Source organism: Phyllobates terribilis, unplaced genomic scaffold (assembly GCF_046119375.1).
Source record: "Phyllobates terribilis strain yellow unplaced genomic scaffold, ASM4611937v1 Scaffold_3__8_contigs__length_932513732, whole genome shotgun sequence".
In the NCBI taxonomy this organism is placed as follows: domain Eukaryota; kingdom Metazoa; phylum Chordata; class Amphibia; order Anura; family Dendrobatidae; genus Phyllobates; species Phyllobates terribilis.
This window is the reverse complement of record NW_027362763.1, coordinates 924,253,319-924,279,813: the sequence shown is the minus strand read 5'-3', so window position 1 is coordinate 924,279,813 and position 26,495 is coordinate 924,253,319. Positions and strand designations below refer to the sequence as shown.

At 43.8% G+C, this 26,495-nt stretch overlaps 1 protein-coding gene across 1 annotated transcript in view; it reads left to right on the top strand.

The window, feature by feature from the left end:
- SMOC2 (SPARC related modular calcium binding 2) overlaps positions 1-26,495 on the top strand; it is a 748,277-nt gene that overhangs the window by 623,316 nt on the left and 98,466 nt on the right. Inside the window, exon 10 of the mRNA XM_073672815.1 lies at positions 11,412-11,514. Coding sequence (XP_073528916.1) covers positions 11,412-11,514 — 103 coding nt within the window. The remainder of the gene's footprint in view (positions 1-11,411; positions 11,515-26,495) is intronic.

Sequence of the window (26,495 nt, the reverse complement as noted above, 5' to 3'; positions counted from 1 at the left end):
AGGGGGCATACAATCTGTTGCGCATGAAGGAGGGTGACGAATGGAAGACTGCTTTTAACACTCCTGTGGGTCATTTTGAGAATCTGGTTATGCCTTTTGGTCTTACTAATGCTCCTGCATTTTTTCAGAATCTTATTAATGACATCCTTAGACCTTTGATCGGCAAAAATGTGGTTGTGTATTTGGATGACATTTTGATTTATTCGCCGAATCTGGAGTCTCATTGGCGGAGCGTACGTGAGGTATTACAGTTATTAATGGACAATTCGCTTTTTGCTAAGCTGGAGAAATGTGAGTTCGCTGTACAGAGAATTAGTTTTTTGGGTTACATTATCTCCAGCGAAGGTTTTGAGATGGACCCGGTTAAAGTTCAAGCTGTACAGGAATGGCCTAGGCCTATTGGTTTGAAATCGATACAGAGGTTTTTAGGTTTCGCCAATTATTACAGAAAATTCATAAAAAATTTTTCTAGTATTGTCAAACCTCTGACCGATCTCACCAGGAAAGGTGCTGATGCGGTTCAGTGGTCTTCTGAGGCCATTGAAGCTTTTGTGTATCTCAAGGAGAGGTTCACCTCTGCTCCCATCCTTATGCAGCCTGATGTGAATAAGCAGTTTTTGGTTGAGGTTGATGCTTCCTCTGTGGGGGTTGGCGCAGTATTGTCTCAGGATAACGGGGATGGATTACATCCCTGTGCCTTTTTTTCAAAAAAATATTCGGAGACTGAACTGAATTATGATATTGGTAATCGGGAATTATTGGCTATTAAACTCGCATTTGAACACTGGCGTCACTTCTTGGAAGGTGCGGAATTTCCCATTCAGGTTCTTACGGATCATAAAAATCTGATATATCTTGATGCTGCCAAGCGCCTGAATGCCCGTCAGGCTAGGTGGGCACTGTTTTTCTCGCGGTTTAATTTCTCCGTTACTTACATCCCTGGTACTAAGAATGTTAAGGCGGATGCCTTGTCTCGCAGTTTTTCTCCCATAGTCGGTGCTGAGAAAGAGGAGAACATTTTACAAGAAGGTGTTGTGATAGCTGCTTTGGACTCCGTTTTGGAAGATGAGATTCTTAATGTTAGAACCTTGCTGTTAGGTTTTTTTTCCTTTGCTGGTCACATGACCTTGTTGGCCTATTTATCCTGCTCCGCCCTTCTGGCTTTGCTGGACTTCATTGTATTTCTACTTTCTAGCTAGCCTGTGCTCTGTGTCTTGCTCTGTTAGTTTGCTTGGTTTACTGACCTCTATGTTCTTTATATTTTGTTTGTTCGTCTGTCTGCTACTATTTCAGTTAGGAGGTGTCCCATATTCCTCCCAGTCCTTAGTACTTGTAGGGATTCCTCCCCCACATCTATAGGTCTTCGTACAGACTAGCTTAGGACTTTAGCAGGTCTGATCGCAGGATCAGGTTCCCTGTTACATCGTAGGGATTCAGCTGAGTTCTATCGTAGGGACAGATCTCCTCTCTTTCCTTAGCTCTGGTAGCAGAACATAACAGTAAGTCCAGCCAGCAAATTCTCTAAGGAAAGATTTTTCTGTTCCATCATGGTGTCGGTTCAGGATTTGGCTCACCGCCTGCAGGGACTCTCTCTGGAAGTGACCGAGCTCCGTCAGCACGTGAGTAACTGTTCTGGAGCACATTTCTTGGAGCCTAAGGTATGTTTGCCGGATTTATTTTTTGGTGAACATCGAGAATTTTTTTCATTTAAAAATGCTTGCTTATTGTATTTTCGTTTGAGACCCAAGTCCTCTGGGGATGAATCCCAGCGCGTAGGGTTTATAATGTCACTTTTGCGCAAAGAGCCTCAGGAGTGGGCCTTTTCTTTGCAACCTAGTGATTCATGCTTCAGATCAGTGGATAGTTTTTTTACTGCTTTAGGACTATTATATGATGATCCTGACCGTGTCGCATCAGCTGAGACTGAGTTGAGACGTTTAAAACAAGGATCAGGTAATGTCGAAAAATATTGTACACATTTTCGTCGTTGGTCCACTCAAACAGGGTGGAACGATTCTGCTCTGAAAAGTCTATTTCTTGCTGGGCTCAGTGAAAGGGTTAAAGACCTGCTAATTGCTTATCCTACACCTGAGGATTTGCAACAGGCTATGCAATTAGCTATACGGGTGGATAGAAGACTGCGTGCTAGGGTTAATGAGAGCAAATCCTCTGCTATGTCAGTTTCTGGTTATGATAATGTGTGTACTAACAGTGGTGAACCGATGGAGATTGGATCGGTGGCACCTCGCTCTCAAGAAAAAGACCGTCGTTTTTCGAAAGGCTTGTGCTTCTATTGCGGAAAATCTGGTCATTTGATTAAAGGCTGTGAGCTTCGTATGAAGAAAGAAAAAAAAATGGTCAGTCATGCCCGTATTGCCTGTTTAAATTCCAAGGGTATATTTTTAGCTGCTTCCACGATTGCTCAGGAAAAATTAATGGAATTTCGGGTGTTTGTTGATTGCGGGTCTACACTGAATGTAATTGATGGGGGATTCGTGGAAAAACTCAATTTAAAACCTGAACCTTTATCATCCCCCATTGCTGTGGTTTCTGTGGATGGTTCCCCTTTGAAGAATATTACTCTCAAGGTCTGTGAATTTCCTCTCACTATTAATGGTGTTCACCATGAGAAATTGGATTTGGTAGTGTTGAATAACTTGCCTTCTCCAGTAATATTGGGATTGCCTTGGTTAAAATGTCACAATCCTGTACTGGATTGGTCTACCAGTGAAATTAAATCCTGGAGCCATAAATGTTATGACAAGTGTTGTAACGGGCGTATTGCAGCTTTGGATAGGGGAGAATTGCCTGTTCCTATTCAGGATTTTTGGAGAGTTTTTTCTGAGAAGGAATCGCAGGTTTTGCCTCCCCATAGAGACTATGATTGTTCTATTGAATTTGTCCCTGGAGCGACTCTTCCTAAAAGTCGTTTATTTAACCTTACTATTCCTGAGAGGAAGGCTTTGGAGGAATACATACAGACAAGTTTGGCCGCCGGTCACATTAGGCCCTCTAAGTCTCCTGTGGCGGTTGGATTTTTTTTTGTAAAAAAAAAGGACGGCGGTTTACGTCCTTGTCTGGATTTTCGTGAGATTAACAAAATTACGGTACGCAATCCTTACCCACTGCCATTGATTCCTGATCTGTTTAACCAGTTATTGGGGGCCAAGTGGTTCTCTAAAATTGACCTTAAGGGGGCATACAATCTGTTGCGCATGAAGGAGGGTGATGAATGGAAGACTGCTTTTAACACTCCTGTGGGTCATTTTGAGAATCTGGTTATGCCTTTTGGTCTTACTAATGCTCCTGCATTTTTTCAGAATCTGATTAATGACATCCTTAGACCTTTGATCGGTAAAAATGTGGTTGTGTATTTGGATGACATTTTGATTTATTCGCCAGATCTGGAGTCTCATTGGCGGAGCGTGCGTGAGGTATTACAGTTATTAATGGACAATTCGCTTTTTGCTAAGCTGGAGAAATGTGAGTTCGCTGTGCAGAGAATTAGTTTTTTGGGTTACATTATCTCCAGCAAAGGTTTTGAGATGGATCCGGTTAAGGTTCAGGCTGTGCAGGAATGGCCTAGGCCTATTGGTTTGAAATCGATACAGAGGTTTTTGGGTTTCGCCAATTACTATAGAAAATTCATAAAAAATTTTTCTAGTATTGTCAAACCTCTGACTGATCTCACCAGGAAAGGTGCTGATGCGGTTCAGTGGTCTTCTGAGGCCATTGAAGCTTTTGTGTATCTCAAGGAGAGGTTCACCTCTGCTCCCATCCTTATGCAGCCTGATGTTACTAGGCCGTTTTTGGTTGAGGTTGATGCTTCCTCTGTGGGGGTTGGCGCAGTATTGTCTCAGGATAACGGGGATGGATTACATCCCTGTGCCTTTTTTTCAAAAAAATTTTCGGAGACTGAATTGAATTACGATATTGGTAATCGGGAATTATTGGCTATTAAACTCGCATTTGAACACTGGCGCCACTTCTTGGAAGGTGCGGAATTTCCCGTTCAGGTTCTTACGGATCATAAAAATCTGATATATCTTGACGCTGCCAAGCGCCTGAATGCCCGTCAGGCTAGGTGGGCACTGTTTTTCTCGCGGTTTAATTTCTCCGTTACTTACATCCCTGGTACTAAGAATGTTAAGGCGGATGCCTTGTCTCGCAGTTTTTCTCCCATAGTCGGTGCTGAGAAAGAGGAAAACATTTTACAAGAAGGTGTTGTGATAGCTGCTTTAGACTCCGTTTTGGAAGATGAGATTCTTAAAGCTCAGGAGAATGCCCCATCTAACACTCCTCATGGGAGGTTGTTTGTGCCTGGGACCTTTAGGAGAGATTTGTTTGTTGAGTGTCACGAATCTCGGTTGGCAGGTCATCCCGGAATCTCTGAGACCAAGAGACTGGTGGGTCGCAGTTTTTGGTGGCCTGGATGGCAGAAGGAAGTCATTAAGTGGGTACGCCAATGTACTGTATGTGCTAGATCTAAGTCCTCACATACTCCTGCTGCGGGGTTGCTTTGTCCTTTGGAGGTCCCCAGTGCTCCTTGGACACATTTGGCTATGGACTTTATAACTGACCTTCCCCCCTCTGAGGGTTTTACTGTCATCTGGGTGGTCGTGGACCGTTTTAGTAAGATGTGTCACTTGGTTCCCTTCATCAAACTGCCCTGCGCTAAAACTCTCGCTAAGGCCTTTGTCAAGGAAATTGTCAGACTTCATGGCGTTCCTACTGACATTGTTTCTGATAGGGGTCCTCAGTTCGTGGCTCGTTTTTGGCGTGCCTTTTGTGACAGGTTGGGAATTCATTTGTCGTTTTCGTCCGGATATCATCCTGAATCTAATGGCCAGACAGAAAGGAAAAACCAGGATGTTGAGCAGTTCTTGCGTTGTTTTGTGGCAGACAATCAAGAGGGGTGGTCTGAGTTTCTGCCACTTGCCGAATTTGCTCTGAACAATCATACATCTTCTTCTGCTGGTTGTTCGCCTTTTTTTTGTTGTTCTGGGAGACATCCGTCGTTTGGGTCGTTCTCCAAGTTGGGATCTGCCGTGCCTGAGGAGGAGAATTTTTCCGGTGATTTGGAAAGAGTTTGGACGGATGTGCGTGGTAATCTTCAGGAGGCCAACAGAAAATCTAAAGACTACTTTGATAGGAAACGACAGGAGGTTTTGTTCGCTGTTGGTGACATGGTTTGGTTGTCCTCTAGGAATCTGCGGTTGAGGATTCCTTCTAAGAAATTGGGTCCCAAGTTTGTAGGGCCCTTTAAGGTGCTTCAGGTTGTCAACCAATCTGCTGTTAGGTTGGAGGTTCCTACCTCCTGGAGAATTAATCCGGTCTTTCATGTCTCTCTGTTAAAAAAAGCTGTTGTGTCGGATGGTGACGCCTCTGCCTCTTTTCCTCCGGTGGTGGAGGACGGGGAATATGAAATTTCTCGCATCCTTGACTCTAGACGGTATAGAGGTAGTTTGCAGTATCTTGTGGCCTGGAAAGGTTTCGGACCCGAGGATAACTCTTGGGTGAGGTCTGATGATGTTTCCGCGTCCAGACTTATCAGAGCGTTTCACAGGAGATTTCCTGATAAGCCTGGTCCTAGGGGATCCGGAGGATCCTCTTAGAAGGGGGGGTACTGTTAGAACCTTGCTGTTAGGTTTTTTTTCCTTTGCTGGTCACATGACCTTGTTGGCCTATTTATCCTGCTCCGCCCTTCTGGCTTTGCTGGACTTCATTGTATTTCTACTTTCTAGCTAGCCTGTGCTCTGTGTCTTGCTCTGTTAGTTTGCTTGGTTTACTGACCTCTATGTTCTTTATATTTTGTTTGTTCGTCTGTCTGCTACTATTTCAGTTAGGAGGTGTCCCATATTCCTCCCAGTCCTTAGTACTTGTAGGGATTCCTCCCCCACATCTATAGGTCTTCGTACAGACTAGCTTAGGACTTTAGCAGGTCTGATCGCAGGATCAGGTTCCCTGTTACATCGTAGGGATTCAGCTGAGTTCTATCGTAGGGACAGATCTCCTCTCTTTCCTTAGCTCTGGTAGCAGAACATAACACTTAAAGCACAGGAGAATGCCCCATCTAACACTCCTCATGGGAGGTTGTTTGTGCCTGGGACCTTTAGGAGAGATTTGTTTGTTGAGTGTCACGAATCTCGGTTGGCAGGTCATCCTGGAATCTCTGAGACCAAGAGACTGGTGGGTCGCAGTTTTTGGTGGCCTGGATGGCAGAAGGAAGTCATTAAGTGGGTGCGTCAATGTACTATATGTGCTAGATCTAAGTCCTCACATACTCCTGCTGCAGGGTTGCTTTGTCCTTTGGAGGTTCCCAGTGCTCCTTGGACACATTTGGCTATGGACTTTATAACTGACCTTCCCCCCTCTGAGGGTTTTACCGTCATCTGGGTGGTCGTGGACCGTTTTAGCAAGATGTGTCACTTGGTTCCCTGCGTCAAACTGCCCTGCGCTAAAACTCTCGCTAAGGCCTTTGTCAAGGAAATTGTCAGACTTCATGGCGTTCCTACTGACATTGTTTCTGATAGGGGTCCTCAGTTCGTGGCTCGTTTTTGGCGTGCCTTTTGTGACAGGTTGGGAGTTCATTTATCGTTCTCGTCCGGATATCATCCTGAATCTAATGGCCAGACAGAAAGGAAAAACCATGATGTTGAGCAGTTCTTGCGTTGTTTTGTGGCAGACAATCAAGAGGGGTGGTCTGAGTTTCTGCCACTTGCTGAATTTGCTCTGAACAATCATACATCTTCTTCTGCTGGTTGTTCGCCTTTTTTTTGTTGTTCTGGGAGACATTCGTCGTTTGGGTCGTTCTCCAAGTTGGGATCTGCCGTGCCTGAGGAGGAGAATTTTTCCGGTGATTTGGAGAGAGTTTGGACGGATGTGCGTGGTAATCTTCAGGAGGCCAACAGAAAATCTAAGGACTACTTTGATAGGAAACGACAGGAGGTTTTGTTCGCTGTTGGTGACATGGTTTGGTTGTCCTCTAGGAATCTGCGGTTGAGGATTCCTTCTAAGAAACTGGGTCCCAAGTTTGTAGGGCCCTTTAAGGTGCTTCAGGTTGTCAACCAATCTGCTGTTAGGTTGGAGGTTCCTACCTCCTGGAGAATTAATCCGGTATTTCATGTCTCTCTGTTGAAAAAAGCTGTTGTATCGGATTGTGACGCCTCTGCCTCTGTTCCTCCGGTGGTGGAGGATGGGGAATATGAAATTTCTCGCATCCTTAACTCTAGACTGTATAGAGGTAGTTTGCAGTATCTTGTGGCCTGGAAAGGTTTCGGACCCGAGGATAACTCTTGGGTGAGGTCGGATGATGTTTCCGCGTCCAGACTTATCAGAGCGTTTCACAGGAGATTTCCTGATAAGCCTGGTCCTAGGGGATCCGGAGGATCCTCTTAGAAGGGGGGGTACTGTTAGAACCTTGCTCTTTGGTTTTTTTTCCTTTGCTGGTCACATGACCTTGTTGGCCTATTTAAGCCTGCTCCGCCCTTCTGGCTTTGCTGGACTTCATTGTTTAACTACTTTCTTGCTAGCCTGTGCTCTGTATCTAACTCTGTTAGTTTGCTTTGTCTACGGACCTCTTTGTTCTATATATTTTGTTTGTTCGTCTGTCTGCTACTATTTCTGTTAGGAGGTGTCCCATTTTCCTCCCAGTCCTTAGTACTTGTAGGGATTCCTTCCCCACATCTATAGGTCTCCGTACAGACTAGCTTAGGACTTTAGCAGGTCTGATCGCAGGATCAGGTCCCCTGTTACATCGTAGGGATTAAGCTGAGTTCTATCGTAGGGACAGATCTCCTCTCTTTCCTTAGCTCTGGTAGCAGAACATAACACTAATGTTCTCAATTTCTGTGTCGTACCTCTGTGTTCAAAATGTTCACTATACCCCTTGATAAAATCTTTGAGAGATGTAGTTTTCAAAATGAGGTCACTTGTGGGGGGTTTCCACTATTTAGGCACATCAGGGACTCTCCAAACGCATCATGGCATCCGCTCTCAATTCCAGCCAATTTTGCATTCAAAAAGTCACACAGTGCTCTTTCCCTTCTGAACCCTGCCGTGCACCCAAACACTGTATTTTCCCCACATATGGGGTATCGGCGTACTCAGGATAAATTGCACAAAAGTTTTTGGGGTCCATTTTCTCCTCTTACCGTTCTGAAAAAAAAAAATTTGGGGCTAAAACATAGATTTTTGTAGAAAAAGTTAGATTTTTTTATTTTAAGGGCCCCATGTTATAAACTTCTGTGAAACACTTGGGGGTTCAGGGTGCTCACCACACATCAAGATAAGTTCCCTGAGGGGTCTAGTTTACAAAATGGTGTCACTTGTGTTTTTTTTTCACTGTTTAGGCACATCAGAGGCTCCCCAAACGCAACATGGCATCCGCTAATTATTCAAGCAAATTTTACAATCAAAAAGTCAAATGGCATTCCTTCCCTTCCAAACCCTGCCGTGCGCTCAAACAGTGGTTTTCTCCCACATATGGGGTGTTGGCTTACACAGGAGAAATGGCACAACAAATGGTATGGTGCAATTTCTCCTGTTACCCTTATTAAAATGCAAAATTGGGGGCTGAAAAACATTTGTCGGAAAAATTTGAAAATTTTATTTTTACGGCTCAATGTTATAAACTTCTGTGAAGCACCTGGGGGTTCAAGGTGCTCACCACACATCTAGATAAGTTCTCTGAGGGGTCTAGCTTCAAAAATGTTGTCACTTGTTGGGGGTTTCTACTGTTTAGGCACATCAGGAGCTCCCCAAATGCAACATGACGTCCGCTAATTACTCAAGCAAATTTTACATTTAAAAAGTCAAATGGTGCTCCTTCCCTTCCGAACCCTGCCATGCGCCCAGTGTTTTTTCCCAACATATGGGGTATCTGCGTGCTCAGGGGAAATTGCATAACACATTTTGGGGTCCATTTTTCCCTGTTACTCCTGCGAAAATAAAAAAATTGGGTCTAAATTAACATTTTTGTGAAAAAAGTTAAATGTTCATTTTTTTCTTCCACATTCCAAAAATTACTGTGAAGCACCTGAAGGGTTAATAAACTTCTTGAATGTGGTTTTGAGCACCTTGAGGGGTGCAGCTTTTAGAAGGGTGTCACTTTTGGGTATTTTCTGTCATAAAGGCCCCTCAAAGTCACTTCAAATGTGATGTGGTCCCTAAAAAAATGGTTTTGTAAATTTTGTTAGAAAAATGAGAAATTGCTGATCAACTTTTGCTGATCAACTTTTAACCCTTATAGCTCACTAATAAAAAAAAAAATTTGGTTCCAAAATTGTGCTGATTTAAAGTAGACATATGGGAAATGTTATTTATTAACTATTTTGTGTAACATATCTCTCTGATTTAAGGACATAAAAATTCAAATTTTGAAAATTATAAAATTTTCAAAAGTTTCTCCAAATTTTCTATTTTTTTCACAAATAAACAAAAGTGATATCAAAGAAATTTTACCACTATCATGAAGTACAATATGTCATGAAAAAACATTCTCAGAATCAGCGGGATCTGTTGAAGCATTTCAGAGTAATTACCCCAAAAACTGACACTGGTCAGAATTGTAAAAATTGGCCTGGTCATTAACGTGCAAAAGACCCTGGGGGGTAAAGGGGTTAACAATAGTAAGGGCACCATCGATTCGACCAATTTTTAGACCCCCTCCAGACCTCCGGGGGAGGGGGAATGCTGGAAAAATGCTTGGGTTTCCCATTGACTTACATTGTACTCGTTACTCGGGTTGAGCACCCAAGCATTACGATTTCCACCACCCAAGTAACAAGTATCCGAGCATTTTAGTGCTCACTCATCACTAAATAAGATCTTTTGGGGAATGGAAATCGAGGCATAAGATCCAATAAGCTTTTAGGACTAACAGTAATTGGGTCCAGTTTTCACCCCTCACAGGACGGTTAATCCTTTCAATGCTGTGTCTAATTAACAATGATGTATTATCTTAGTGCTTTTCAAGGAAATGTCATGAAACATCTGAAATACACTTTATTTTTAGAGAATTAGCTATTGCACCACTGATATTTTTTGCAATACTAGTTTTAAACTTATATGTAGTATATCTCATGTATCGTAATAAGCAAGTTTCACATTTCACAACATATACAACTTGGGTTGTGTTACAATTGATCAAAGATTTAATATTGTAGATAAAACTATTTTCTATACACAAAAAATGTATATTTTTTGGGTGTGATTACAAAGATTACACCTTGATATTCCACATTTAAAAGAGCCTTTCATGGATAGCTGAGTTGAGAAAACCTTCATGCCATGGCCAATAACCTGGCTTGTTGACTGGAGGTTGCCCACAGTCATGGCCCTATGGGCATTGCATCTGATCCCAAGAGACAAATCTTTGGCCAAAGTTTCATCTTGATATAAGAGGGTAAGTTTCTTTGTCAGAGTTTGATCAGAGTGGGATCCGATTTTCTTGGAGGTGGAGAGAGAAAAAAAAAAGTTTCTTCTCTATTATGTCTGTCTGTGAAAATTGCACCTCACTTGGATGTCACTCTAGTGTGGTTACATTTTTTTTCACAAACTCATACACTTGAATGGATCGAATGCCATCCAACGATTCTCGGAGGCAAATTGTGCATGCTACGATTTTTTTTTCTTCGGAATACTCAGTCAAAGGAAAGAATCAGACATGTGCACAGCCCCATAGAATAACATGGACATGAGTGCAATCCATAAAAACCATGGATAAGCACTTGTCCGATTGAAACAGTCGTCTGCACGAGCCCTTATAGTCAGTGCTATAGGTTGTAGAAAATGTCATTTTATTGAACATGGTAACAGTAAAATTTGTATTTTTAATGGTCATAGATGGAGACAGCTAATGAAAGCGTGATCTAGCTTGGGCAATAAACTGTGGTCTATTAAGTATAAAGTCATTGTACACACATAATTTGAGTCTGTGATAACATTCCTTATCATATGAAATATCAAGCTTTTCGTGCTCTGATGAATTCCTCTACGGGGAGATTTTTGATTACATAATATGGGTGACAACTGGTAGCATATAACAATGAATTGCCACAAGTAGGCTTGTGATAAAGTTTGGTATTAATTTTGTTGTGAATATTGCTTAAGGCTATAAGATTTATTGTGAGTAATGCTGGAATATAGCGATGTAGGAATATAACGATGTAACATCGCAAGTAACCCAAATAAGATCGGCTGACCATATAGGCTTTATGATTTGTAGCAATTGTTTAGTGTTACCTATATGATATTTTTGAAATTAAGACCATTTGGGGAACGGGTATTGAACCATAAAATCCAATAAGTTTCATTTTTTTTAAGTTCAAGAATACACATTTAGTAATGTCATATATGCTATAACAGCACAATTAAAGGTGGTAATGCAATATTTCATCATATTTCTCTAGGTTGTCCTGGACCCAAAAAAATTGAATTCCTTACAAGTGTATTGGATGCATTAACCACTGATATGGTACATGCGGTTTCTGACTTAACATCCTCTTCCAGCAGGTAAGTTTCTTTTTCACGAATAGGAAAATCTAAAACCTTTTATCCAAACTTGCCTAACAGAATATTCTCTTTAATTCAGAGGACCATAAAAAATAGAAAAGAACATTAGCTGCAATAGGGTTAAATGAATGTCAAGATTTTCTTGCTTTTCTCCACACTAAGTGACTAAAAATACTGTGTTAAAAATGCTGCATGTTATAAACATGGACAAATAAATCTCTCATTCGAAGTGTTTGTTTATTAAGTAAATATTTTAACAGTGCCATACACTGTCATAAGTAATGTGCTGGTGCAAAAGTAAACCTGTAACACCTCACTAAGACGCACAGATAAACAAGGCTAAAGCGTTTGGCTTGAGAAGTCTATCTTAAGAGTAATCCTGACAGAATGGAAAAATACAGACTTAGTGCCAGAAGGCTTTTTATATTCCAGCTAAACACAGAATCATTCTATCAAACCTCTCAAGAGCGAGTGTTTATGTGTCAAGGTAGAAAACATGTGCAGGCCAGCTGGCTTATTATTCAAAAATGGCAGCCAGTGGAAAGGTGAGAGAGAAATCTACTAAATATAAAGTTGTCAAGCTCGAAAATGTAAGTTATATTAATGGTTTCAGTTAACTGCTATGTCAGGAAAAAAAACAAACAAAAAATTAAATTCAGCATGCTTGCCAGTTGTGTAGCAAATATTGATGTATTTCCTTAAGGATTAACTGTGTTGTATACTAATGGAGCAGTAATCATGATGTCGTAGTAGCAGTATGTGTCCATTCTGTTCATTCATTTCTGCTATTACTGGGAAGAAAATGTTATGAAACACTTCTTTAATAGCTTATAGCTACCGAGCACCCGCAAACAAGGAGGGAAAACTTTAAGTGCTGGGTGAATTTAGCCGTGAAAGACACTATTATTTCTCAATTATTATATAAAACATTCCCAATGTAACATTACTATAATACTAATACTTATAATTACATAAAATAATAATACATAAATGATAAAACTTAGAAATAATTGTAATAACTTGTACTCAACACTTAGGTGTTGAAATAATATCAGTAACAAAATTCCAACCCTCTTTAATTTTTGTTAAAGGGAATCTATCAGCAAGATGTCATACCCCAAACTTTTTTTATGTGTATGTAACTCTTTCAAAGACAAGTCCAGCAATACTTTTACATGGCCAGTCCGTTCTTCCGTAACTGAGAAATCAGTGTTTGAAATGTAATGCAAATGAGGCTGAAGAGCTATTTGTAGATTTGAAGTCTATGTCACTCCAGCTCTAGTTCCCACCTAGCATTACCGCCTCTTACTTGCTGACGACTCCCCTGCCTGAAGTCACAAATAGTAGAGGCTGTCCATCAAGCAAGAGGCGGTGATGCTGGGCAGGTAATAGAGCTGGAGTAACAGAGGCTTCAGATCTACAATAGTCCTTTAGCCTCATTTCCATTTACAGTGACGAGCAAAAGGGTAACAATTAGTGATGAGCGAGCACTAAAATGCTCGGTATTTGTTGCTCGGGTCGAGCAAATTGGAATACTCGGGTGCTCAGTCTGAGTACAGAGCCCAATGTTTTTCCGGTGGCCTCCCCCCCTCCTGCATCCGGTGGTCTGCAGAGGGCCTAAAAATTGCCCCAATCGATGGGAACAGTGCTCAAATTACATGAAAACAGCATGGGGAAGACCCCTGGAAGCATTGTTGTCAGAGTATTACGCCACAAAAAAATGACAGTGGAGAACAGGACCTCATAAGTAATAAGGGGTATACCACTAAATATCAATTGAACACAAAAAAGAGAACCATAAGTGTTTAAAACACCCCAAATAAAATATGGTTAAGCGCAATGTGATGATTCAAAAGAGTTCATAAGTTTATTAAATATATTTAGAAAAACACATTGCATAAATTCCATGTAATATAAGACATAACATGGGCAGACAAGGCAAAAGAGGGTAGATAGAGACACAGTTGGCATCAGATCTTAAACCAACACTATAACACATAAGGTCATATGGCATATCCAATAGAATTCGTTATTAACAACAAAATGTGTGTTGATAGAGTCACAACAGAATTGTCATATAGTAAAGCATATATAAGGCCAACTCAGAAATCAGCCGCAGGTAATACACAACATCACAAATGTATAAATATCCCATGGATTAAGCCTAATATAACATAATTAGTGAAAAGGATGGAGGCAACCAATGGTGTCTGAAGAAGCCCCGACACATGTTTCCGTACTTCCTCAGGGGGCAGTGGTCTTGTATATAAGGCAAAATAAATAACCAAAAACAAAAATGCTCCTCCACACCTTGGGCTATTTTCACACGTAGCGTTTTTGATGCGTGTTTGTACTTTTGCATTGGTCACTGTTCACTGCATTGTTACTATTTTGCTCCTAAAAATCTAAATTTTAATTTTTATTATTTTGTTAAAGAGTTGATTGTGACTTGTAGGATTGCTGCTTCCAATAGGTGGCGCCATAGAGTTCAAGTCCTCTTTTTCTCTGAAGAGGCAATTTGCATATTATTTTGTTAGTATTTTATAAATCCACCTTTTGGCTTTCAACACTGCCTGAATCCTTTTGGACATCAGATTCAAACATGTCTCAACCAAAATCTGAACCTAGATCTCTTATACAAGTTCCCAAAGTTGGTGCATACTGGTCAAATTACTTGTGTATGTATACAGATTTTTCTTCATTGCTACCCACAAGTGTTCGATTGGGTTGAGGTCTGGGGCTTGTGGGGGCCAATCCAGCACCTCTACTTCATTGTCATTGAACCATTTCTTCGCCAATCTCGACATATGCTTTGGGTCATTGTCATGCTGGAACACTATGTCATCCTTTTCATACCCATAGTAACTCATCTTATACGATACTCGCATATAGCTCAGCAATGAGACCACCATCGATCCTGGTCAAGTATCCAATGCCATTGGCTGTGAAACAGCCCCATATCTTCAGGCTTCCTCTACCGAACTTGACAGTTCCTTCAATTTCTCGATCCATTAGCCCCTTTTTTCCTTGCTTCTTCCAGACCCATTTGCACCCTTCAGAGCCTAGTCTATTGACTTTCCTCTCATTGCTCCAAATAACCCACTTCCAATCTTCTACGGTCCACTTTTCGTACTTTTTTTTAAAACTTGAGCACACGCTTCTCATGATGGTATTGAAGTCGAGGCTTCTTCACCTTTTTTCGGGCCACCATTCCAGACTTGTGTAACTTGCATTGCACGGTGCTTGCATGGATGTCTTTGATCTCACTAGTGCGAAGCATACAAGACTCCTACACTGTCATGTTTGTCGCGCCAGAACTGATAGACCTTGTGATGAGCCACTTGTTGACTCCAGTATTTTGCCTAGACGTATACCTTTTGGTTTTTGAATGGGTGGACGGACTTCATTTTGTATTCTCCCAAATCTCATGGCACTCACATGATGCCGTTTGCCAAATTTATTGGCCGAGAGACCGCTATTGTTCAGCTGGATGACGTTGTTTCTCTTTTCTTAGGAAATCTACTTCATGGCTGCTCCGTAATTCAAATCAGTGATTTTCACTTGGGAATCAACCTAATAACATTCTGAGCTATTAGAGAATGTGAAAACTAATGATGAGCGAGCACTAAAATGCTCGGGTACTCGTTGCTTGGGTCGAGCAAATTGGAATACTCAGGTGCTCGACCCGAGCAACGAGCCCAATGTAAGTCTATGGGAAACTCGAGCATTTTTCAGTCGGCTCCCCCCGGCGGTCTGCAGAGGGCCTAAAAATTGCCCAAATCGATGTGCTAAAATGACATGGGGACAGCATGGGGAAGACTCCTGGAAGCATTTCTGACTCCCAGGTCACTGCTGTCAACAACGTTGTCAGAGGTATTACTCCACTTTTACGGACTCACAATAAAACATACCAAAACTAAACCAAAATGGATTTTCCTTTGAAATATGTTAAGGAACATCCTTTCCATGACATGTACAATGTATATAAAGAAAAATAAATAACAAAAAACAAAAATACTCCTCCACACCTTGGGCTATGTTCATACTTAGTGTTTTTGATGCGTTTTTGCACTTTTTCATTGCTTTCAACAAAGACAAATGCATTCACTGGGAAATCTCATTTTAACATTTTACAACCTTATCTGGCCATGTGGTGTGTGACACATCATCAGACACATGCATACAGTGCTGAAAAGACATGGAAACAGCATGGGGAAGACCTCTGGAAGCATTTCTGACTCCCAGGTCACTGCCTAAAAGTGTGCCCATCAAAAGTGATCCTTGGTGCATGCGAAGATGCCTCCCGCCATGCACCTGTCGTTGCAGACTTGCAACAATCACCGTCCACGTCCTTGTCCCAGTGCAGCTTTCAGTTGTCCCTATCCCATATCTTGGAATACAAGCGCAAGTATTCAGCCACCCACCCACCCACAGGCTGCAATACTATACTGCCAAATTTTTGACAGCTGCTTGCACTTGAAATGTGGCCTTTTAGGCTCGTGGAGGCGGAAGCTTTTCATAACCTCATGCCGGCGGCGGCCGGGTGTTCATACTCGGTCCCCAGCTGCCACTATTTCTCCCGGTGTCGCCTCCGCCTTTCACAAGCACGAGTCCCACAACATTACCCGTGCCCTCCCCGCCTAACCATAAACACGTGGACATGTGAATGTGGCCAGGGACGGTATGGAGCCATTCCACAACTTTTTTTGTTGAGAGTTGTATTTAGCTCGGTGAAAGGACTGGCATAGAGGGAAACCGTATCTACCCTGGGTGTCATTTCTCCCAGGAAGTCCTCTAATGCAGCTTGTTGCAGAAGCAATGGTAGCCCGTCCAACATCAACTCACACTTGTTGGTGATGCTTTGACACACACACACACATCTTTCTTTGCGTATTTAATTTCATGAATACAGAGTTGGACAATGGCCTGATCTGCCATGCAGTTTAAGAAATTACATGCATTAGCATGTCGATCCACATTAAAAAAGCAGCCATAGAGTGTCCGGAAACCTTCCCCCACACTTTTCTTAGCCAGGGCTGCTTCTCGGCAGGGTTGGACGGGCCCACCAGAGAACCGGAGACTCCTCCGGCGGGCCCTGGCTTCTCCTTCAGGAGAGTTCATAGTGCCGAGGTGAGGCCATGATGATGATAGAGGCCACCATCTGCTTAGTTTTCTGTTACTTGGAATGCAAGTGCAAGTTTGCAGCCAGCCACCCACCCACCCACAGGCCGCAACACTAAACTGCCAGATTTCTGGGCAGCTGCTTGCACTTGAAATATGGCCTTTTAAGCTCGTGGAGGCGGAAGCTTTTCACAACCTCATGCCGGCGGCTGCCGGGTGTCCATACTCGGTCCCCAGCCGCCACTATTTCTCCTGGTATCGTCTCCGCCTTCCACAAGCACGGGTCCCACAACATTACCCGTGCGCTCCCCAGTGCACTTACTGGGAAGGACCGCCTAACCTCAAACACGTGGACAGGTGAATGTGGCCAGGGACGGTATGGAGCCAGTCCGCAACTTTTTTGCTGAGAGTTGAATTTAGCTCGGTGAAAGGACTGGAATAGAGGGAAACCGTATCTACCCTGGGTGTCATTTCTCGCAGGAAGTCATCTACTGCAGCTTGTTGCAGAAGCAATGGCAGCCCGTCCAACATCAACTCGCTCTTGTCGGTGGTGCTTTGACACACACACATCTTTCTTTGCGCATTTAATTTCATGAATACAGAGTTGGACAATGGCCTGATCTGCAATGCGTTTTAATAAATAACATGCATTAGCATGTCCGATCCACATTAAAAAAGCAGCCATGAAGTGTCCAGGAACCTTCCGCCACAGTTTTATAAGCCAGGGATGCTTCTCGGCAAGGATGGACGGGCCCACCAGAGGACTTGCATAGAGGGAAACCATATCTACTCCAGCTGTCATTTCTCCGTGACCAGGTTCCACCCATTGTCACACACGACCATGCCTGCATTAAGCATGATATCTTCAGCACAGCCTGTTGTCTCTTGGCCAAGGCAGTGCTGCAGTGCTGTCAGCTTGTGACTGATGTGGTCATTTCGGAGATGGAGGAGGAGGTGCATGAGCTGAACAATGTGATTACATTGAGGTTAAAATGGCGACGCTGTTTTTTATGCTAAAGAAAGATCCTATTGTTTTGGTTTTTTTACGTTATTTTTTAAGAAAAATGCATTCACCGGGAAATGTCATTTTAACATTTTTCAACCTTATCTGTGGTGTGTGACACATTATCAGACACATCCTGTTTTATTTATGATGGAGGGACTCTGAAAGTCATAAAGCCTATTTTTATAGGGACATCAGACGGCCCTTATTATTCTTAAAAGGCCAGCAGTCGGCCCTCACTGTTGTTAGAGAGCCATCAGCCGGCTATGCTTTGTTGTTCCCATTATTAACAAGTGGGTCTCCTATACTGTTATTGCGTATCCAGTGACTGCAAGGGCTGCCAAAAATTTGGACACAACCCAATACCCCCTTGAAGAGACATAGAGGAGGGTCTCAGTAAAAAAAATGTTCCCATTATAAAGGAGCGGGTCTCCTATAGTGGTAATGCCCATGCTGTGACTGCAAGGGCTGCCAAAATTTGGGAAAAACCCCACTAAGAATTTAGACACACAGAGCAAGGCCATAGTAACAAGTATGAAATGTTCTCATTAGAAAGGAGAGGGTCTGCTATACAGTTAAAGGGAATGCAGTGAGTCCAATGGATGACCAATTTTAGGAAAAACCCCACTAAGGATTTAAAGACACTCGGAGCAGGGCCACAGTAGCAATGTACGACATGTTCCCATTAGAAAGGAGAGGGTCTGCTATACAGTTATAGGGTATGCAGTGAGTCCAATGGCTGACCAATTTTAGGAAAAACCCCACTAAGAATTTAAAGACACTTAGAGCAGGGCCACAGGAACGACAAATTCCCATTAGAATGGAGAGAGTCTCCCATAGTGTTGGCCTATGCAGTGAATGCAATAGCTGCCAAAAATTTGGAGGCACTTCAATGCCCCTTGGAAGAGACGTGGAGGAGGGCCTCATAAAAAAATGTTCCCATTAGAAAGGAGCAGGCCTCCTATACTTGTAATGCCCTTGCACTAAGTGTATGGGCTGACAAACATTTACCCCTGGGGGGTATACATGAACATACTGTATAAAAAATTTTTTTTACGGGCATCATAAACACCCTTTAAAAAAATTATGTGGGTGTTGCATCACAGACCACGGTCATCTTGGTGATATGGTGGTGAAGAATGAGGAGAAGGAGGAGGACAAGAGCAAATAGCCAAAATCAGGAAACGTATACCCATGTGTGGGTGTGACAAGGTGCATGGGAATAATACACCTCCCAAGAAAAGACACTGGATTTAAGTTTATGTTACGCTGCTATCATTCGGTGGTGTTGAGAAGCCTGGCCCAATCCAGCCCTTGTTCATTTTTATAAGAGTCAGCCTGTCAGCATTGTCAGTTGACAGGCGGATGTGCTTATCAGTTATAATTCCAAAAGCAGCACTAAAAACCCACTCTGATAAAACGCTGGCGGCAGGGCAGAACAGGACCTCCAAGGCATAGAGAGCCAGATCATTCCACGTATCCAGCTTGGATACCCAATAATTATAAGGCACAGCGGAATAACGGAGGACGTTGGTACGGTCGGCAAGGCACTCCCTCAGCATCTTCCCAAACTTTGCACTCCTTGTGACAGTACCCCGCGCCTCAGGGCCTGTGCGTTGGGAGGGTCTGAGAAAACTGTCCCAGAACTTTGACTGTGTTCCCCTGCCTCTGCTGGATTGAAGTTGCGTCTCTCTCGCCTGTACTCCTTGGTTGTCCAACGAAGTGTGCCCTCTGCCGCCAGCGTTTTCAGATGGGAATTTATTTTTTTAATAGTTCCGCAACAAGGGCCTTCTGGTACAGCCCCATATTTGTAGACCTGTCCGCCTCAGGAAAAAGAGATATAAAGTTCTCTTTGTAGCGTGGGTCTAGAAGTGTCACCAACCAGTAATGAGTGTCACCCAAAATTTTGAGAATGCGAGGGTCATGGGAAAGGCAGCGTAACAAACTCAGCCATGCGTGCCAGACTACTAACAGGCAAGACTTCCGTGTCCTTACCAAGAGGATGACTGACCATGCTCTCCTCCTCCTCCTCTCTGTCCTCTGGCCATCCACGCTGAACAGACGGTATGACAGCTGTGCAGTTAGTACCATCTATACTGCATGAAACTGGCTCCTGTCCTTCCTCCTCCTCCTCTTCCTCATTGTCACCCAATCCACATTGGGATGAGATGAGGCTTGGCTGTGTGTAATCACCCTTGTATGGTTCCTTGCTCCATCTCATCGTGCTCCGCCTGCAATGCATCCTCTTTGATTGTGAGCAGAGATCGTTTCAGAAGACAGAGAAGCGGGATGGTGACACTAATTATGGCGTCATCGCCGCTCACCATCTTGATGGAGTCCTCAAAGTTTTGGAGGATGGTACAGATGTCTGACATCCATGTCCACTCCTGAGGTCTTATGTGTGGAGTCTGAACTGAATACCAACAGCCTTGTTGATGCTGGTACTAAACAACTGCCCTCTTCTGCTCACAAATCCTTCCCAACATCTGCAGTGTAGAGTTCCAACGCGTGGGGACATCACACACCAGTCTGTGAGCCGGAAGCTGCAAACACTGCAAGGGCAGCAGAAGCTGTAGCTGACTTTCTAAAATGGGCACACAGGCGGCGTACTTTAACAAGCAGATGCAGCAGCTCCGGGTAGGATTTGAGAAACCGCTGAACCACGAGGTTAAGCATATGGGCCAGGCATGGTACATGTGTGCTCGCCTCAGAGCCGCCACCAAGTTCCGGCCATTGTCACACATGACCATGCCTGGCTGTAGGTTCAGCGGTGTGAGCCACAGATCTGTCTGCTCTTTCAGAGCTGTCCAAAACTCTTCAGCATTGTGCGGTTTTTCACCTAAGCATATTAGCTTCAGCACAGCATGTTGCTGCTTGGCCGAGGCAGTGCTACAGTGCTTCCAGCGTGTGACTGATGTGGTCATTTCGGAGATCAAGGCTGCAAAGGAGGAGGAGGCTGAGGAGGATGAGGTGCAGGAGCTGTAGACCGTGGGGGCATCCCTGATTGACCTAGGGCCCTCAATCCTTGGCGTCAGGAGGACGTGTTCCGTCCCAAGGTCCAACTGCGTCCCGGCTTCCACTATGTTAACCCAGTGTGCCGTCAGCGAGATGTACCATCTCTGCCCACAAGCACCTGTCCATGTGTCCGTGGTTAGGTGGACTTTCCCGGTTACTGCGTTGTTGAGGGCACGGCTGATGTTTTGGGACACGTGCTTGGGACGGCACACCGGGAGATATAGTGGCGGCTGGGGACCAAGTACCGAGCGATGGCCGCTGCCATCAGGTTGCGGAATGTTTCCGTCTCCACGAGCCTAAAAGGCAACATTTTGAGCGCAAGCAGTCGTGAAATGTGAGAATTTAGTAGTGTGGCCTGTGGGGCGTTGGCTGCATATTTGCGCTTGCATTCCAAGGACTGGGGTATGGACAACTGAACGCTGCGCTGGGACAAGGACATGGATGTGCTTCCTGATGCTGCTACTTGAGATTGTGCAATGACAGTTGCAGGGCAGGAGGCATCTTCGCATGCACCATGGACAGGGGATTGGCTTGCATGCACAACAGCGGAAGAAGCAATGGTGCCACTCACAGACACTGTTCCTGGACCCTGGGGTTCGGCCCACAAAGTCGGCTGCTTTGCTGCCATGTGCGTGATCATGCTGGTGGTGGTCAGGCTGGTCGTTTTGCCACCCCTGCTGATGCTGGCCTGGCAGATGGTGCAAATGGCCTTTTTGGGGTTATCGGCAGAATCTTTAAAAAACAACCAGACTCGGGAAGACCTAACAGTTGTACCGGCAACTTCCTTTGTGTTGGTTTTACGGGGAACGGTTGCCTGTCTTCTGTCTGTGGCCACCACACCGCTTCTTCCTGCCTGTTGGGGTGCTCTGCCTCCCTCCCCCTTTATGCTGCTGTCCTCGCTATGCATGTCCTCCTGCCAGGTTGGGTCAGTTACTATATCATCCACCACCTCGTCTTCCACTTCCGCACCCTGGTCCTCCTCCTGACTTTCTGGCAATTGTGTCTCATCATCGTCCACCTCTTGTGACACTTTCCCACCGTCGCCTTCGTGTGGCCGTGGCTGCTCAAATATTTGGGCATCGCTACACGCGATCTCCTCTTGTCCCGCTTCAAGTGGACTGGGCGAGAGACCCGAATCTATAAATGGAAAAGTGAACAGCTCTTCAGAGTGTCCAAGTGTGGGATCAGTTATCTCTGGGTACTCAGCATGGTGGGAGGAAGGAGGATCAGGGTGAGGAATATGCGGTCCAGACTCACGGCTACTGAGACTTGACCGTGTGGAAGACAGGGTGGTGGTGGCGGCTAAGTGACTGGAAGCATTATCCGCTCTCCAACCAACAACCTTTTGACATTGCTCTGGGTTCAATAGTGGTGTGCTGCGGTCCCCTAGAAATTGGGACAGGAAGGTCAGGCGAGAAGATGTGGGTGTTTGTTGTGGCACAATTTCAGCTTGCCCAGGGCCTTGTCCTCGGCCTCTGCATGCACCTTTACCATCACATCAAGTTCCCCATCCCTTGCCACGTGCCTTGCCCATTTTAAAAGGAGGACAGTATCTTCCACGCTCACTACAAATGACTGAGTTTGGAACGAACTTATATGTGATCCGTGTGACGGAGAAAACAGAGCTTTAAATACCTGGCCTGTAGGTAAGTAGTTTGAACAGCAAACTGCTGTGAATTGCTTCACTGACACACTAAAGGAAATTTTTAATAGAGGCCTGAAATGGCAGTATTTTCTGACAACGTATATGTGATCCGTGTGATGGAGAAAACAGAGTTTTAAATAGCTGGATTTCTAGCGCTGTAATATGGAAAGGACCTGGCTGTATTCTGCAGTGCCAACAAGCAAATGGCGCAGAAAAACTGTGTTCTCTGGATTTTTAAGCAAATAATGAGGATTAAGCTCCAAAGAAAAAGTATTCCTGGCCCCTGAGACCTGGGCCTATAGAAATATCTAACAGCAGCAGAATTGGAATGGAGCCTCTTGTGCTATATGCACTGCAGTCTGCTATATACCCTGCCTGCCTATATACACTGCCTGCCTGATATCTCTGCAGATGGATTAGTTAGTCCTCAAAAGGACTGTTTGTTAAGATGGATTTGTGTGATGTACGGTTTTTCTCCCTACACTACCGAATACACAAGGCAATCTCTCCCTGACGACGCAGCACCTCTCCCTACACTGTCTGATTGAGTGACTGTGACGAGCATGGCGACCTGATAGCACTGTGCGGGCCAGCCAATCACTGTAATGCCCACAACCAACTTGGCTACGGCATTACAGTGCATGGCAGGCGATCCCTGCATGTTCATTGGCTCTCTAAAGAGCGGCAAACATGCAGGGAGGGGACCCAAGCACCGAGCAGTAGCGAGCATGCTCACTCATCACTAGTGAAAACACGTTTTTTGTAGTATACAAGAATAAAAAGATTTTTGCACCACTAGGAGCAACATCGTGACAATACAGTGAAATGACAAAATCTGCATAACTAATCATATGCAAAATAGTTGCAAGTTAAATTTATGTATGAGATAGCCAAGATGATTGTCTACAAAATTATGGTATCTCATGTCCAAAGCAGTAGTGGATGGTGAGATATAGAGCCTGAAAGTCAAAAGCTCAAAACATTGTTACCTTTTTGCTCGTCACTGTAAATGCAAACTCTGATTTCTCAGTAACGGAGGAAGGGACTGACCATGTAAAGGTATTGCTGGAGTTGTCTCTGAAAGAGTTACATGCACATAGTTTGTATATCCTTCTGTCAGATTCCTTTTAGAGGGAACCTACCAGGTCCCCCATGCCCTCCAATCCAGCAGCATTCAGCTATATGCGATTAAACCCCCTCTCTAACCAGCCCTGTATAACATAATTCAGTTAAATAAAGCGAGAGCTCTCATACCACCGGTAGGGCAGGCAGCAACCGTCAGTCAGCGTTTTGTTCAGTCCTTCTCCTCCGCCATTAAGCTAAGAAACATAAGACATCATAAACTTTTTCCAGTTGATATTTTTGAAAACATAAGCAGTCAGCCTTTGTTCTCAGAAGACATGGTGCTAGAAGATATGGACAACACGATTCTAGTGCCAACCTGTTGTAGACTCTGCGAGCCAAGGTGGTAGGGACACATGTTCATGGCAGTAGCACTCTGAGCCACGGCAAACCACAGCGTTGGAATCAGGTGTGGAGAGGGTAAGAATCGCTGGTTCTTTCACACACTGGCATCTGTCAGACGAATCATGGATGATGATGAAAATGATGTTGATGATTCTTTGTTGGAAAAAACCTGGAAACCAGACAGGGTGTGACGATGAATTGAGGTCATCAGTGGAAGAGTTTGCTGGCTTCAGTGATTCACAGAGCAGGTGAAGTGCCTCAAAAAAAGCCTCTGGAGGCAAATCAGCTTGTCCTGTGATCCACTCTGGAACAGGTAACGCCACACATTGATGGAGCTGGACTGTAAGGTCTGGTCTTGGTGGTGGCAAGTCATAAGTGCGGGCTTCTTGAGTGTGGGAATTCTTTTCCACAATGCTGGAGGACTATTCTATAACATTGTACAGGCTGTTCTGTGGGAAAATAAGCTAGGTACATCCTGGTACACATGGAATAGTCCAAATTTACCACAAATTATTCCCAGCCACCTGGATTGCACTGCGTTTTGTAAAAGAATTACATGCTCTCAGGCTTAGGCCACGGCCCCACTATCAGTATTTAGTCAGTATTCGGTCAGTTTTTTTTTCAGGAGTGAGTGATAAAGGCAGAATTGGTGCCCTTGTGTCTATTAATACTTTTTAAGTGATTGTTCTTCACCTGGTTTTGTCTCCCACTCCTGAGAAAAAATAGTGACTGTATACTGACCAAATACTGATAGTGGGGCCATAGCCTTAATGGAAGAACCTGTGTTACCTAATCAGTGAAGCTTTTGCTAAGTGGACAACAAGGTAATATTATAGGTTTCCTGCAGAGTCAACCCTTCCCAGCATGTGCAGTACTTGTGCAAGTCAGGTCAGAAAGGGCTAAAATTTTTAAAATTATCAAATCAAAAATCATTTCACTTCCATGAGTGCAATTTTCTTTCACAAAATTACCAATTTTACAAATAACCAAGACAGCAGCACAAATTACAATACAGTATATGACATAATGGACCAGACTGATTATCTGCCAGTGCAACGGATTGATGCACCTCAGCAAACAGAGTTTCACAGCTTAAACAGCCAGGATCTTACCTGCAGTTTCCTTCCTTCTGTAGATATGCTATGGTCCAATCCCATGGACTTCTGGGTCAACAGATTGGATCAATAGATCAGTGGCAAGAACTGGCTCAGTTTGCTTTTAGAGCCCAGTGGTGTAATATCAGAGAAGGCTTTTAGCATGTCAAGTTGATTTGTCATACTCAAGCGGAGCAGTTCATCAACCACATGCTTAGAAAACCTAACATTTGTCAAAATTAATCAGGAATGGTTCAGCTTCGACTTTCATTCACCTATAGCTGATGCCAATGATTAAACCGGTCTTATCACCTGCTTGACTGTCCATTTTCTGTCTTCTACACCATTCTACTGCCATTGCTGAAGGGCCATGCCCACCATCTACTCATGTCATGTCTACTGAAGGACTGCTGCTGCCAGGCTGCTCATCCTAAACTGCTACACGTCATCTTGCCTGCCCCATCCTAACTCTCTACCATGTTGATCCAGCCACAACCACTTCATAGCCATGCTAGCCACACATAGCCTAGCTGCCCACTTTGTTTCCCAATGCTATACATTAAGGGCTCATACTCGTATTTGCCACGTATCTCAAATGAGACTTGCCAATGCAAGTCAATGGGTGTGTGAAAAAAAAAAAAAAAAAATCACACGGCACTCGGACCATACAAGTGCCGTCCGATTTTCACGCACCCGTCTCTTTAAAAGCTGAAAATTCATCAGCCAGTGTACTGTAAAATCACAGCGATACCTGACAATTTAGATTAGAAAGAATAGAACAACACACATAGAATAGATACAGTGCAGACCAAAAGTTTGGACACACCTTCTCATTTAAAGATTTTTCTGTATTTTCATGACTTTGAAAATTGTACATTCACATTGAAGGCATCAAAACTATGAATTAACACATGTGGAATTATATACTTAACAAAAAAGTGTGAAACAACTAAAAATATGTCTTATATTCATGGTTCTTCAAAGTAGCCACCTTTTGCTTTGATGACTGCTTTGCACACTCTTGGCATTCTCTTGATGAGCTTCAAGAGCTGAAGCGCTGAGTGCAGGAGAATTTTCCCACGCTGTCAGTGATGTGCATGAGGTGAGCTGAGTTCATTGGACATGAACTCGGCTCATCTGGATGCCGTCACAGCGAGACAGTGAGGAGCGCAAGCATGCCTGCGCTTCTCAGTGTGTGCGGCATGGCAAGCTGGATGGCAGCGTTCTGCTGCGATCCAGCCTGTCATGTGAATGTAGCAGAGCTGGAGCCGTTGTGGGAACCATGGAAAGGTAAGGATGATGTTGCTTTATTATTTTACTTTTATTGCAGGAGATCGTTGGCTTCAGCTGGAATGGGCGTGATGGCAAGTATGGTTTAATTTAGAACAATAAAGAATTGTGTGTTTATTTCAATTAAAGGACTTTATTTTGGGTGTTTGTGTTTTTTTTTTAACTTTGCCTATGGGGTTAGTAATGGGGGTGTCTTATGGATTCGCCATTTCTGGGGCGGCTGACGGCTGGTGTTTCTAGCCTGGGAGGGGGGCAATATTCATGGCACCCTTCCTGGGCTATTAATATCAGCCCCCAGCTGTCTGCCTAGCCTTTGCTAGCTATTAAAATAGGGTGGACCCCACGT